Source organism: Schistocerca serialis, chromosome 10 (assembly GCF_023864345.2).
Source record: "Schistocerca serialis cubense isolate TAMUIC-IGC-003099 chromosome 10, iqSchSeri2.2, whole genome shotgun sequence".
In the NCBI taxonomy this organism is placed as follows: domain Eukaryota; kingdom Metazoa; phylum Arthropoda; class Insecta; order Orthoptera; family Acrididae; genus Schistocerca; species Schistocerca serialis.
Genome location: NC_064647.1, coordinates 166585996 through 166599161, shown reverse-complemented (window position 1 = coordinate 166599161; position 13166 = coordinate 166585996). Strand labels below are relative to the sequence as shown.

Genomic DNA, 13166 nt, shown 5'->3' with positions numbered 1-13166 from the left:
CACCACTGGAGGCGGGCTGCACGATGTTGGGGCGTGAGCGGAAGACGGCCTAACGGTGTGCGGGACCGTAGCCCAGCTTCATGGAGATGGTTGCGAATGGTCCTCGCCGATACCCCAGGAACAACAGTGTCCCTAATTTGCTGGGAAGTGGCGGTGCGGTCCCCTACGGCACTGCGTAGGATCCTACGGTCTTGGCGTGCATCCATGCGTCGCTGCAGTCCGGTCCCAGGTCGACGGGCACGTGCACCTTCCGCCGACCACTGGCGACAACATCGATGTACTGTGGAGACCTCACGCCCCACGTGTTGAGCAATTCGGCGGTACGTCCACCCGGCCTCCCGCATGCCCACTATATGCCCTTGCTCAAAGTCCGTCAACTGCACATACGGTTCACGTCCACACTGTCGCGGCATGCTACCAGTGTTAAAGACTGCGATGGAGCTCCGTATGCCACGGCAAACTGGCTGACACTGACGGCGGCGGTGCACAAATGCTGCGCAGCTAGCGCCATTCGACGGCCAACACCGCGGTTCCTGGGGTGTCCGCTGTGCCGTGCGTGTGATCATTGCTTGTACAGCCCTCTCGCAGTGTCCGGAGCAAGTATGGTGGGTCTGACACACCGGTGTCAATGTGTTCTTTTTTCCATTTCCAGGAGTGTACATTATTGCGTATGAAATTTAGTCAACATATCGAAATTGTTTTTAAAGCTGAGAGCAGAACGATAGCTATCACCGTTCTCGAGATATTGAATGATATGTCGGCGGACGTGCTGTGCGGTGACCGCGCACGGGTCGCTCGCGACGCGACTGATACTTTCGTCCTGCTCGTCGTAAACCATGTGGTTGTATCAGCTGCAAATTTCGTAAACGGTTCAAGAAATCGAAACGTGTTTTTTTGCAAACGATAACTTGTAAAAACTCATGTATTTCGTCGCATGATAAATATCCAAAATCTGTTTAACTACCAAGATATGAAAGAAACTACAGTTTTTTCGGAAGGGATAGATGAATTTTTTTAAACAGCATTTAATAGCATGTGTAATGAGAAGTTAAACCGAGACTAATTTGCTGGTATGTCATAAGATGTAATTTGCTAATTATCTACAGCTATTGATTATTTCCTTTGGAAGTAACAAACGTTTTTTTCTTTATCCAGTGTACTTTATTGGTTCAAGATGCGTTTCGCCTTTTACTTTAAGGCATCTTCGATGGAATCTAGAATGATTCAGTTTTGTTTTGATATGTGATACTTGCAGATTATAAAACAGTTCACATCTTTTTTTACGTGAATAACTGATTACTCTGAACGGAATGGACAGTGTCTTGAAAGGAGGATATAAGATGAACATCAACAAAAGCAAATCGAGGATAATGGAATGTAGTCGAATTAAGTCGGGTAATGCTGATGGAATTAGATTAGGAAATGAGACACTTAAGGTAGTAAAGGAGTTTTGCTATTTGGGGAGCAAAATAACTGATGATGCTCGAAGTAGAGAGGATATAAAAGTAGACTGGCAATGGCAAGGAAAGCGTTTCTGAAGAAGAAAAATTTGTTAACATCGAGTATAGATTTAAATGTCAGGAAGTCGTTTCTGAAAGTACTTGTATGGAGTGTAGCCATGTATGGAAGTGTAACGTGGACGATAAATAGTTTAGACAAGAAGAGAATAGAAGCTTTCGAAATGTGGTGCTACAGAAGAATGCTGAAGATTAGATGGGTAGATCACATAACTGATGAGGAGATATTGAATAGAATTGGGGAGAAGAGAAGTTTGTGGGACAACTTGACTAGAAGAAGGGATCGGTTGGTAGGACATGTTCTGAGACATCGAGGGATCACCAATTTAGTATTGGAGGGCAGCGTGGAGGATAAAACTCGTAGAGGGAGACCAAGAGATAAATACACTAAGCAGATTCAGAAGGATGTAGGCTGCAGTAGGTACTGGGAGATGAAGAAGCTTGCACAGGATAGAGTAGCATGGAGAGCTGCATCAAACCAGTCTCAGGACTGAAGACCACAACAACAACAACAACTGATTACTTACAGTGAATCGAGTTTTTGGCGGACATCTGCGTTTCCCCTCACCTGGTCACATGCTGGAGATTGAACTAAAACTTAGATTATGGAACATAAGCACATTTTCATGTTCGCTCTTTTTTCTTCTGTCACTAGCTGTAGACATTTTACCGAAAACACTGATTTGAAGTCATAACTACAGTGTGTTCACCTCATGTCCCTTCCTGTTTGGTTTGTTTATGTGCATGTTGCCAATCTAAAGAATTATATGCTGAAAACTAATGTTTGTTTATTTCTGTCCTCCTTATATCTTTATGTGTGTGTGGCTAGCCAGTGATAGTTATAGAAAGTTGAAAGAGAATGCAGTAGTTGTCAGACAGTGGTTGAAAGATTTGGTGTTCAGCTGATTTCAGTTCTGGTTTAAATGTTTCGTGGAGAAGTGCATGGAATAGTAAATTCACTGCTTACATTAATCGATAAAATAGCAGAATTGCATTTCAACAGATGAGTACTATCAGAATACTATCACCCAACCCCTTTGTCCTCACTCTTTGACGCCTCATAATATGTCCTGTCAACTTACCCCTCTTGTAGTCAAAGTTGTGCCGTAATTTCCTCTTCCTCTTCCTGCTCTAATTCCGTTCCTCTTCTTTAGTTACACGATCCTCATATCTAATCTTCAGCATTCTTATTGATCACCACGTTTTGAAAGCGTCCATTGTCTTCTTGACAGAACTGTTCATAGCCCACGTTTCACTTACATACAAGGCTGCACTCCACACAAATACTTTGTAAAATTGTACCCAATCATTAGAATTTATATTCGATGTGAACAAAGTTTCTTTTTCAGAACGCTTTTGTTGCTATTCACAGTCTTCATTTTATATCCTCTCTACTTCTGCCTTCTCAATTACTGCTTCCCTTGCAAGTCATTAAAGTCTTAGAAATGCAGTTTGGTTTCTGTACAAGTTGTAGATAATCTTGTGGCCCTATGTTTTAGAGCTTCAAAGAATGTTTTAATTAAGATTGTCAAAATCTTTCTCTAAACATGGAAATGCTATAAACACAGTTTCGCAGTTCTTCAGTGTGTCTACTTAACTAAGTGGTAGGATCAGTATTGCCTTGCGTGTTCAGACATTTCACAGGAATCTAACATTGTGCTTATGTTAGTTTGTACAACCCCTCCCCCTCTCCTCTCTACATATTCCTTCCACTTTCTAGCCTTCTCTTATTTGCTTAGTTCTGGCTTGCCAGATGAGTCCTTGGCAGTTGCTTCTCCTTTGAGCAAAGTTTTCTTTGTTCTTTTTCATTTTCATTCCCCTGTTTTCCAAGTGCAAAATCGCGTTGCAATTTTGGACTTTCTGTCAACGTCATGTTTAGACATTTCTATTTCCCATGGCCTACTTTATTTGCTGCATTTTTATATATTTCCCTCGTGTCAAATTTAATATATCACGTTTTATCTAACGATTTCCACTGTACCTTCTTCCTGTTCACATACTCTGCTGCATTCACCACTTTTTCTCTCAAAGATATCCATTCGTATTCTAGCGGATTCCTTTCTCTGTTTCAGTCAGTTGTTGCATTACGGTAACTTTAAGATTATCGAAAAACTGTGAGTCTTGACTTATTCAAGTTCCATTTCCTTAATTTGCTACCGTTTACTGTCTCTTTAGTTGTAAACCGCAGCTCGTAACCAATAAATTATTGTAGGTTTGCGTCTGCACCAGGAAATATCTTGTAATTTAAAATCTGGTTTCGAAAACTTTGTTCCAAGTATGTATTATTCTTTCATGACTCTTAAGCAAGGTGCTGGCGATGATTACATTGTGCTCTGTGTTACATTCTATCAGGTGGCTTCCACTTTCATCCCTTCCCCCAAGCCTTTGTGTTTTTAGTGTTTTCCTGTACCTGCTACCGTATCACACTTTAAATTTTTGTCTCGCTTAACTATCTGAATAATCTCTTTTATCGTACATTGTTTCAATGTGTAAGGAGATAGTGAACAATCATGAACGGTAGTCATGAAATCTGTTTATGTTGAAATGAGAAAACATGAATAATGAAATATGTAAAAGAGTACATTGTACAGAAAATGAAAAATTTTTATCTCTTCACCCAACTTCGTCTTTCCTTCATGTAGGTATAAGATATAGTTATTCAAACACACCGGTCGTTTCGGTGGGTCCCACCCCGTACCTCAGTGGCTGTTCGTCATTGGCTACCGCTAGCGTCTGCCGCTTCCAGATGGGAACGCCAATTCCGCGAGCCGCCGCGTCAAAGCGGAAAACGCTTGCCGCTGCCGTTGCCGCACGACGCGCTGCCGCGCTCTAGTGGGAACCGGCCTTTATTCTGCAGCGGTAGCCGCACGTTGTATTTGCGTGGCTGTGCGCGCCACGGCAAAAGGATCCTTCTTTCTATGTATTCGCAATACATTACATTTGTCTATGTTAAGTGTCAGTTGCCACTCCCTGCTCCAAGTGCCTATCCGCTGCAGGTCTTCCTGCATTTCGCTGTAATTTTCTAATGCTGCAACTTCTCTGTATACTACAGCATCATCCGCGAAAAGCCGCATGGAACTTCCGACACTATCTACTAGGTCTTCAGTTAAGATTGACTGAACTGCATAGAAACTTAAATTAAGTTCATCAACCATCTCCCTAATTGCAATTCAACGATCGGAGTGCACTAAGTCGCGAACTTCCGCAACATTTTCATTCGTTTTTGAGGTCGAAGGACGGCTGGACCGTGGTTCATCTTCAAGTGATTCGTCGCCAATTTTAAATCTGTTGAACCAGACAAAAGCATTTGATTGCCTGATACAATTATCTCCAAAAGCTGTTTTTAATAGTTTGTGACTCTCAGAAGCTGATTCCCGGTTTTATAACAAAATTTCACACAAACTCGTTGCTCTGTTTTTACGTCCATTTTCACGCATACAAAATCCGGCAACAAGCCCTAACAGACCCGCACTCAACCAGTTGCCACAACGAACTGAATAAAGGAAACGCATTTTTCCCTCATAGGGCGTCCAAGGACAAGGCAATTACTCACTTACCACCCCACTTTCCAGTCACACCTCGTACGCCAATATGCCAAGTAGAACAACTGCCTGCATAAGAGCCAGAGGTGGACCACCGCATTATTAACGTGCTCAGCTTGTGAAGCTCTTTCTCTTGAATAAGTCATCTAATTCTTCTGAAACTATAATCAATTGTTTGTCCATACACGTACATCACATCTATAGATTCGCGCCCCATTCGGATAATTCCTTTGTGGTGCGTCTTTTTTTTTTTTCGTCTCAAGAGTGTAAATTTTCCCATCACGAATCTGATAAGAATACTCGAAAATTGAATACATAAAAATCCTAGTACTCAAATTTTCCTTCGTGTTTTGCTTTCATGCTTCAAGATAACTAATTGCATTCATAAAAACATTCAAGACAAAAAAGTTCGGAGGACCACGAGCAACGTGCGAAGACGCGCACACACAGTCACAGTTTTGTTGCCTGAATATCATTATGAAAGCAACCTCCTAATCTGGCGATAATTTCACAGCGAATCACGCATGTCACAGGATTTTCTCGAAATGTACGGGCGGCACACAAACAGTTACTTCCGTGAAATCTAAGCGATCCAGGACGGTGTACAGTCATCTCAAATTTACATCCTTATTGTTCCGATAGTATGCATTTGGTAGCAGCCTCGCTGTGACGTCATCCGAGACACAGTGAAGGCCGGCGTTTGACTGACGCGAACAGATTGATAGCTCAGTGCGAAGTGTGTCTTTTTAGAAATCTAAACGATCCAGGACGGTGTACCTGTCCTCGCGAGATCCCTTTCTACTCTCGCTAAACACGCTTTTTAGTAGCAGCCTGGCTGTGACGTCATCCGAGGCAGCGGATAGCTGGGAGCAAAGTGTGTGTGTGTGTGTGTGTGTGTGTGTGTGTGTGTGTGTCGCTGACTCTGGGCTTAGCGGACGGCCAAAGGGAACATCTGCAGTCATCCGCTCTATGCCCGGGATCTTTCTTGGACACATGTTACTTAATTACTGGGTCATGAATCAATTTGCAATCTTCGTAATTTTTATATGAACAGAGTTCAGTCGGCTCTAATTACAGAAAAAGTTTTAGCTTGACTGCATTTAAATTTTGCCGGCTAAAATTCTTAGAACGGAACTGACAGTAGAACATGACCTCTGAGCCACACCTTTAAGAGACCTTGTATCGATTGTTATTCACATTAAGGTCTTGAAACGTGTTATAGCTTTACTGTTTAATGGCTGTAGAAAGTGCTATAATCAGAACTTTCTATCATTAATGTAAATGATACTTAATCTATTATAAGTAAGGACGTTTTTATTCCAGATTTAGTTTTTAGTAAATTACTTGAAAACTATTAAAGGTAAATATAAATGTTGTGTGATTAGGGCCTCCCGTCGGGTAGACCATTCGCCGGGTGCAAGTCTTTCGATTTGACCTCACTTCGGCAATTTGCGCGTCGATTGGGGTGAAATGATGGTGATTAGGACAACACAACACCAAGTCCCTGAGCAGAGAAAATCTCCGATCCAGCCGGGAATCGAACCTGGGCCCTTCGGATTGACATTCTGTCGCGCTGACCACTCAGCTACTGGGGGGCGGACACTATTAGAGGTAGCTTAATGGGGTCACATAGTTAAGTCTTTCATATCAAACTGACACTTCATGCCAGTTTTCATCTGTCTAATTTTAGCGCTTTCAATTTTTCGTAAAAACACCGATTTTGACCAAATTATTGATCGGATCAAATTGAGACTTGTAACAGTTTATTTTGACATACATTTGCACATTCTGAACAGTTTTTGGCTTTCTAGCTTTATTAGTTAGCTCTACTTGTTTTCTGCTTTAGATGATGTAACAGTTTTAATATTAATATACCGATTCATATGTTGACAAAGTTTGAAAAGGCTACTTTAATTTCATTATTAGATTATAGGGCAATACACAGGGAGATTCGGTAGAGATGTGGATAGTTGTGGTACCGTTGTCCCAGTGTGAAGAAGTTAAGTCGCTCCCATTATGTTTCTGTGCGCTTCGCCGATTTGGGTTGCTTCTGCTTCGCATCACGTAATCTGCCACATTTCGTACTTTCGTACTGCCTCGTTGTAGACCTTTATAAATATTTGCTCTTAAGTATCTAGCATCAGAATAAGGACATTTTAGTAGATATAAATGGCATTTTAGAAGCGCTTACATGCTACTAATAGGTTATCGGAATATATTTTCATCGCCGGCCTGATAACCCATTGTGTCTGGTTGGGTGTTAGGCCAGCCTCTGTAATAAAGAAACATTGTTTCGATCATGGGACTGCCGAAGACGTCATGAGGTGTCCGCAGTGAACCGCTCTCCTTCATATGCCAAGCGTGGGACGAGATGTGATAAGATACAAGAAGTGGAAACGAGAGGGAGAAAACCTGCGGGGCAGGAGAAAGACGACGGCGACGACGCACTGATATAGAGAAGAGACTCCAGAGGTTCCTCGGCACCATTCTTTTGCTATTTTCGATAAAAACACTTTATATTATTTTTTTCTTGATTAAAGATATAACAGCAGCACTTAAAAGACGAAATCTCCTCGTTTACCTTGCGACGTGACTAAAATTTTTATAGGTAGTCGTAGCTCAAATACTACTTCCTATAAGTTAGATACGGCGTCTGTTGACCTCTGAAATGCAGTCGCCAATTTCCATCGAAGACTCGAGAACTACAGAACTTACGGTTGTTCCCCCCTAGAATGCTTTCTGTTCTGCAGCAAATAGGTGATGATCTTGAGAAATTTCTTTTTCCTGTAGCGTCTGGCTATAAAGATCCCAAGGATGCTTTAAAAAGTCATGTTAAGCCAAAACATAAACAATGAGTGTCAGAACTCAGGAAGGTGGAGGGTGCAGGACACTCTGAGGGTCCCACTTCTGTGTGGCCATTCGAGGACTTTTGTAACAATGAGGAAAAAGCTGTTTCCATTTCTCAATATGGGATCATTTAGCCATGAACTGCCAGTTACCCATAGGCGATGGGATGGGTTAGCGGAAAACGTTATTCCCAAACTTCACAAAAATTTCCAGTGTAAATTAATGAAATACAAAGAAGACCGACTGTCTGAGTGTTTCCCTCTTCCTACTATAAAAGAGGACGGGATAAGAACACATTCAGTGCTTCACAGTATGAAAAGAGAAGCATCCCAAGTAGAGGAAGAGGTGATACAGCAACGACTTTGTGTTCTATTTGGCTTGCCGTTGTTTTTGAAAAGGTCGTTGAAATTCTTATCCATTATTTAACCCTTATTTTTGAAAAGGTTGTTGGAATCCTCATCCACTGTTTTGTCCAGAATTCCTGAAAATGTCACTGGACTTGCAACCGTTATACTATCCATCCTTTTTGAAAAAGTCACAAGGGTTTGCAACCATATACTATCTATTACTTCTGAAAAAGTCTTTCGAATTAACAGCCATAATTTAAGCTATTACTTTTTCAAGTCATTGTAATGTAGACACTTTAGTTATGCCTTTATTTTTCAAAACGTCATTGGTATTTATTCCTGTGATTTTAACCATTCTTTCTGAAAAACTCTTTGGAATTGTCATCCATTATTTTTAAAAAGCCGCTGGGACCTGCAGGCATAGTTTAAACCATTATTTTTGAGAGTCGTTGATACTTTCATCGTTTATCTATTATTTTTTTTAAAGCCAATGAAACTTAAAACTATGATTTTAGCAGTGGCTTTTGAAGAAGTCACTGGTATTTTGGAACCATTATTTTAGCCAGAACAAGTCAAGCAATTCTAAAGATTAAGATAAATGGGGCTGTCCAATACCTACACTCCTACTATTTCTGAAGCTGACTGTGTACTACATACCTTATGTGGCTTGTGGAATATTCACTTTCTCATAGAAAATGTGTGAACACCTGTATATAATGCGGAATTGACCACTAGATCTCAGGAGAGGTGCACACTCTACTATAAAAAAAGGTGGCTGTAAAAAATCATACGAAATCAGTGAAAGGAATCACCCGTGAGTTTCAAAGTGCTGCCAGCAGTCCAGCTAGCAGAATGACTGTGTGTTGGTAGCTAGAAAGAATGAGGTACAGTAGTCGAGCAGCTCATCATAAGCCACACATTTCTGTAGCCAGTGTTAAGCCGTGGTGTAAAGACCAACCTGTGTAGACAGTGGATGACTGGAAGCGAGCGTTTTGGAGTGATAAACCACGCCATACCCTTTGTCAATCCGTTGCGAGGGTTGGATTTGGGGAATGGCTGGAACATGTTACCTACCATCATCTGCAATGCCAACAGTAAATTACAAGGGAGGTGATGTTATTGTATGGGGTGTCTCTTGTGGTTAGGGTGTGGTCCGCTTATTGTGTTGAAGAAATGGTAAGTGCGGAAGAATGTAGACACATTTTACAGCTTTATGTATTACTTCACTAGATGAACAGTTCAGAGACGATGATTGACGGTTTCAGCATCACAGTGCATCCTGTCATAAAGCAGAATCTGTGAGACAATGATTTGTGGACAGTAACATTCCTAAAATCGACTGACCTGCTCAGAGTCCCATGCGAACCAAGATTGACACCTCTGGGACGAGTTACAACGTCGAATTCGCTCCAGACGCCATCGTCGAACATGACTACCATTCTGGTTTCGATACTTTAAGAAGAATGAGCTGCCATTCGTTCAGACATTCAGACACCCCACTGCAAATGTCCCCAGCTATTAAGCTGTCATGAAGGTGAAGGGTGGACAGACTCATCAGTGTCCACTAATAGGTGTCCAGATACTTTTGTTCATGTAGTGTAGATGTTGATGCTGAAGTTCACTTAGTACGCAACAGATTTCTGTGGTCTACATCAGTTAGTTTCTTACGTCTGCTGGAGTAATGATTATCATTTATGTTGTCTTCATGTTTCACTTCTTAATAATCATGCTATGAATGAGTTTGGAGGACCTACCATTTGTTAATATAGTTTAGTTGCACTGTATGACACTACTTTCTGACACAGTTTTCTCCGCTTTTCTACAGTACTATCCCCGTTGGCGTGGAAGACAAGAGCAGTGATGACAATGGATGTTTGGCTAGCAGCAGTTCAGTGGCCGCTGGAACAGGCAACAGCATACTATACACTACCAAGCAGGAAACATCCTCTGGGAATAATAATGGTACAAGGAACAGCTGCAGCATGAGGAGAAAGACGTTTGCACGGTTGCAGAATTTGAAGGAGGGCACACATGTGGAGAAGCGTGAACGTCTGCAGTCATGCAGCGTGTGTCACAAAATATTCACAACGAGTGGCAACTTAAAGAGGCACTTCCGTGTGCACGCTGGTGAACACTCATACACTTGTAGGATTTGCACCAAGGCATTCAAACAAAGTTGTAACCTGAAGCGGCATTTGTGATTGCACACAGGCGAACGCCCATATAGCCATGATATTTGCAACAAGACATTCATACAAAATAGTCTACTGAAGTACCATTTACAGGCGCACACTGGCGAACGTCCCTACATCTGTGGCGTGTGTAACAAGACATTCGCACATAGTATCAGACTAAAGCAGCATTCTGAACTGCACAATGGAGAGCGCAACTACAGTTGTCAAGTGTGTCACAAGAGATTCAGGAAAATCTGCAACCTGAAGGAACACTCGCGACTGCACACTGCGCAAAGCCCATATATTTGCAGCATCTGTCAAAAGAGATTCTCATATAACAGTTACATGAGAAAACACATACTAATTCACACCCGGAAACGCCCATATACTGGAGATTTATTTTCATCTAGATTTACAACAAGCCACAGACTGAAAAGAATCTCGGTTTTGCACACAGGATATGTCGGCATGACCTGTAAATACACTGCCAAATACATGTTGAAGGAAGAAGCTGAACGGCAGAAATGGCTTAAAAATGCAAGTGAAATCTCACGTCTAGTGTGAGTCATATTTCTGTTGGCCCAGTAGGGTCAGGAAGGGTAATGATGATAGTTATAATCATCATATGTGGAAATTAAATTTATGTAATTAATCTGTTATACATTTGCTGTATGTCAATACATATCAGAATTGCTCATATCTACATGTGTGCACACAAAATATTAATTACCCAACTTTAGAGTTTCTATATTGTAATTAAAACTTTATCACTACTCCTCATGAGTTTCTCTAATGGAGAAAATAATGCGGCATACATAATATGGCAGCTGCTATATCAGTGGAATAATGTGTGTTATAAGACTCAGACTACTTCAATCATGGCTATTTTTGAGCTATCTCAATAATGTTGGAATGACAGTGACGTCTCATGTTTTCATCAAATGTGGCTTCCAATGGAAGCTTTGAGATTTTACACTGCTGCTGGTTACTTCATCGAAGCTATAGTGCAAAACAGTGTTTTACAGAAGTAGTTGTGGTGAACATAAGGAGGTTTGTAGCTGATTGCCACTGTGTTTCATTAAAATGTGCAGTATGGTATAACTGTGTCTTTGTAGTACTCAAGCTTTGTGTCACTAATTTTGTAATAACTGATTCATGATTTTACTTCAGCATGAGATGTACGAGGGCTGTTTAAAAAGTGAGGTGACTTTTCAAATTGCATGGGCAACATACATTCGATTACCGATTCTTTTTTTTTTGTTATGTTGGCACACACATCTCGAACATATATTCACAGATTCAAGTGTGCAGCATACTTCGTTTATTTGTGACAGGTAGAGAGGTTAGACGTGTTTTAGTGTGCTCGGCGATTTTAGATTATTATAAGAAATGGAGTAAAGAATTTGCATCAAATTTTGCGTGAAAAATGGAATCAAGTGCTCTAAAACAGTTGAAATGTTGTCAGAGGCATACGGTGAGTCTGCTCTAAGTAAAAAAAGTTTACAAGTGGTACAAGCTCTTCCAAGATGGCCGAGAAGATGCCACTGACGAACCTCACTCTGGACGCCCCAGCGCATCAACAGATGATAATGTCGAAGCTGTGAAGAAAATAGTTTTGGGAAATCGTCGAATTGCCGTAAGAGAAGTTGCTGAGGATTGTGGCATATCGGTCGGCTCGTGTCACGCAATTTTTTGGATTTTTTGGATTTTTTGGCATGAGACGGGTGTCAGCAAAGTTTGTTCCAAAAATTCTAAATTTTGATCGGAAGAACTGTCGCATGAGCATCGCTCAGGAGCTCTTGAATGACGCCAATGATGATCCTGATTTGCTCAAAAGGGTCATAACTGGTGACAAAACATGAGTTTTCGGTAATGACGTTGAAACCAAATCCCAGTAATTCCAATGGAAGCGTCCCGGAGAGCCAGGACCGAAAAAAGCACGCAAAGTTCGAACAAACAGTGAGAAAAACTTTGTTTTTCAATTACTGTGGAGTACTGCATCATGAATTTTTGCCTCGAGGTCAAACGGTCAAGAAGTAGTATTACCTTGACGTTATGCGCCGTTTTCGAGAAGCAATACGCAACAACGTCCGGAATTGTGGAAAAAAATTCATGGCTTTTACATCACGACAATGCACCTGCTCATCCATCGTTGCTTGTGAAAGATTTTTTGGCCAAAACAACACGACAATCATGCCCCAGCCATCATATTCACCAGATTTGGCCCCCTGCAGCTTTTTCCTATTCCCAAAACTGAAGAGACCCATGAAAGAACAAAGATTTTCAACGATTGAGGAAATGGGAACTGCATCGCTGGAAGTACTCAAGGCTGTACCAAAAAAGTGCTTATGAGAAGTGCTTGGATTGGAAGAAGCATTGGTGCAAGTGTATTGTATCAGAGGGGGATTACTTTAAATGGGACAACATGAATATTGATGAATAAATAAATATTTTTTCATAAAAATATAAAGTCACCTTACTTTTTGAACACACGTCGTGGACACTGATATTGAAGTTCAAAATGGTTCAAATGGCTCTGAGCACTATGGGACTTAACTTCTGAGGTCATCAGTCCCCTAGAACTTAGAACTACTTAAACCTAACTAACCTAAGGACATCACACACATCCATGCCCGACGCAGGATACGAACCTGCGACCGTAGCGGTCGCGTGGTTCCAAACTGTAGCGCCTAGAAACGCTCGGCCACCCTGGCCGGCGATATTGAAGTTTTTCTATTT

General features: G+C 41.4%; 1 protein-coding gene across 7 annotated transcripts in view; it reads left to right on the top strand.

The window, feature by feature from the left end:
* The window catches only part of LOC126424864 (zinc finger protein 239-like), a 262872-nt gene that overhangs the window by 223007 nt on the left and 26699 nt on the right, over nucleotides 1-13166 (top strand). Inside the window, exon 9 of one of the 7 annotated variants that reach the window (XM_050087688.1) lies at nucleotides 10079-10599. The exons of 4 other annotated variants lie outside the window; for them this stretch is intronic. In XM_050087688.1, coding sequence (XP_049943645.1) covers nucleotides 10079-10454 — 376 coding nt within the window. In that variant the 3' untranslated portion in view covers nucleotides 10455-10599. Of the gene's footprint in view, nucleotides 1-10078; nucleotides 10600-10997; nucleotides 11478-13166 lie in introns of those variants that run through there. 2 more of the 7 variants (XM_050087685.1, XM_050087681.1) reach the window with 2 other exon arrangements.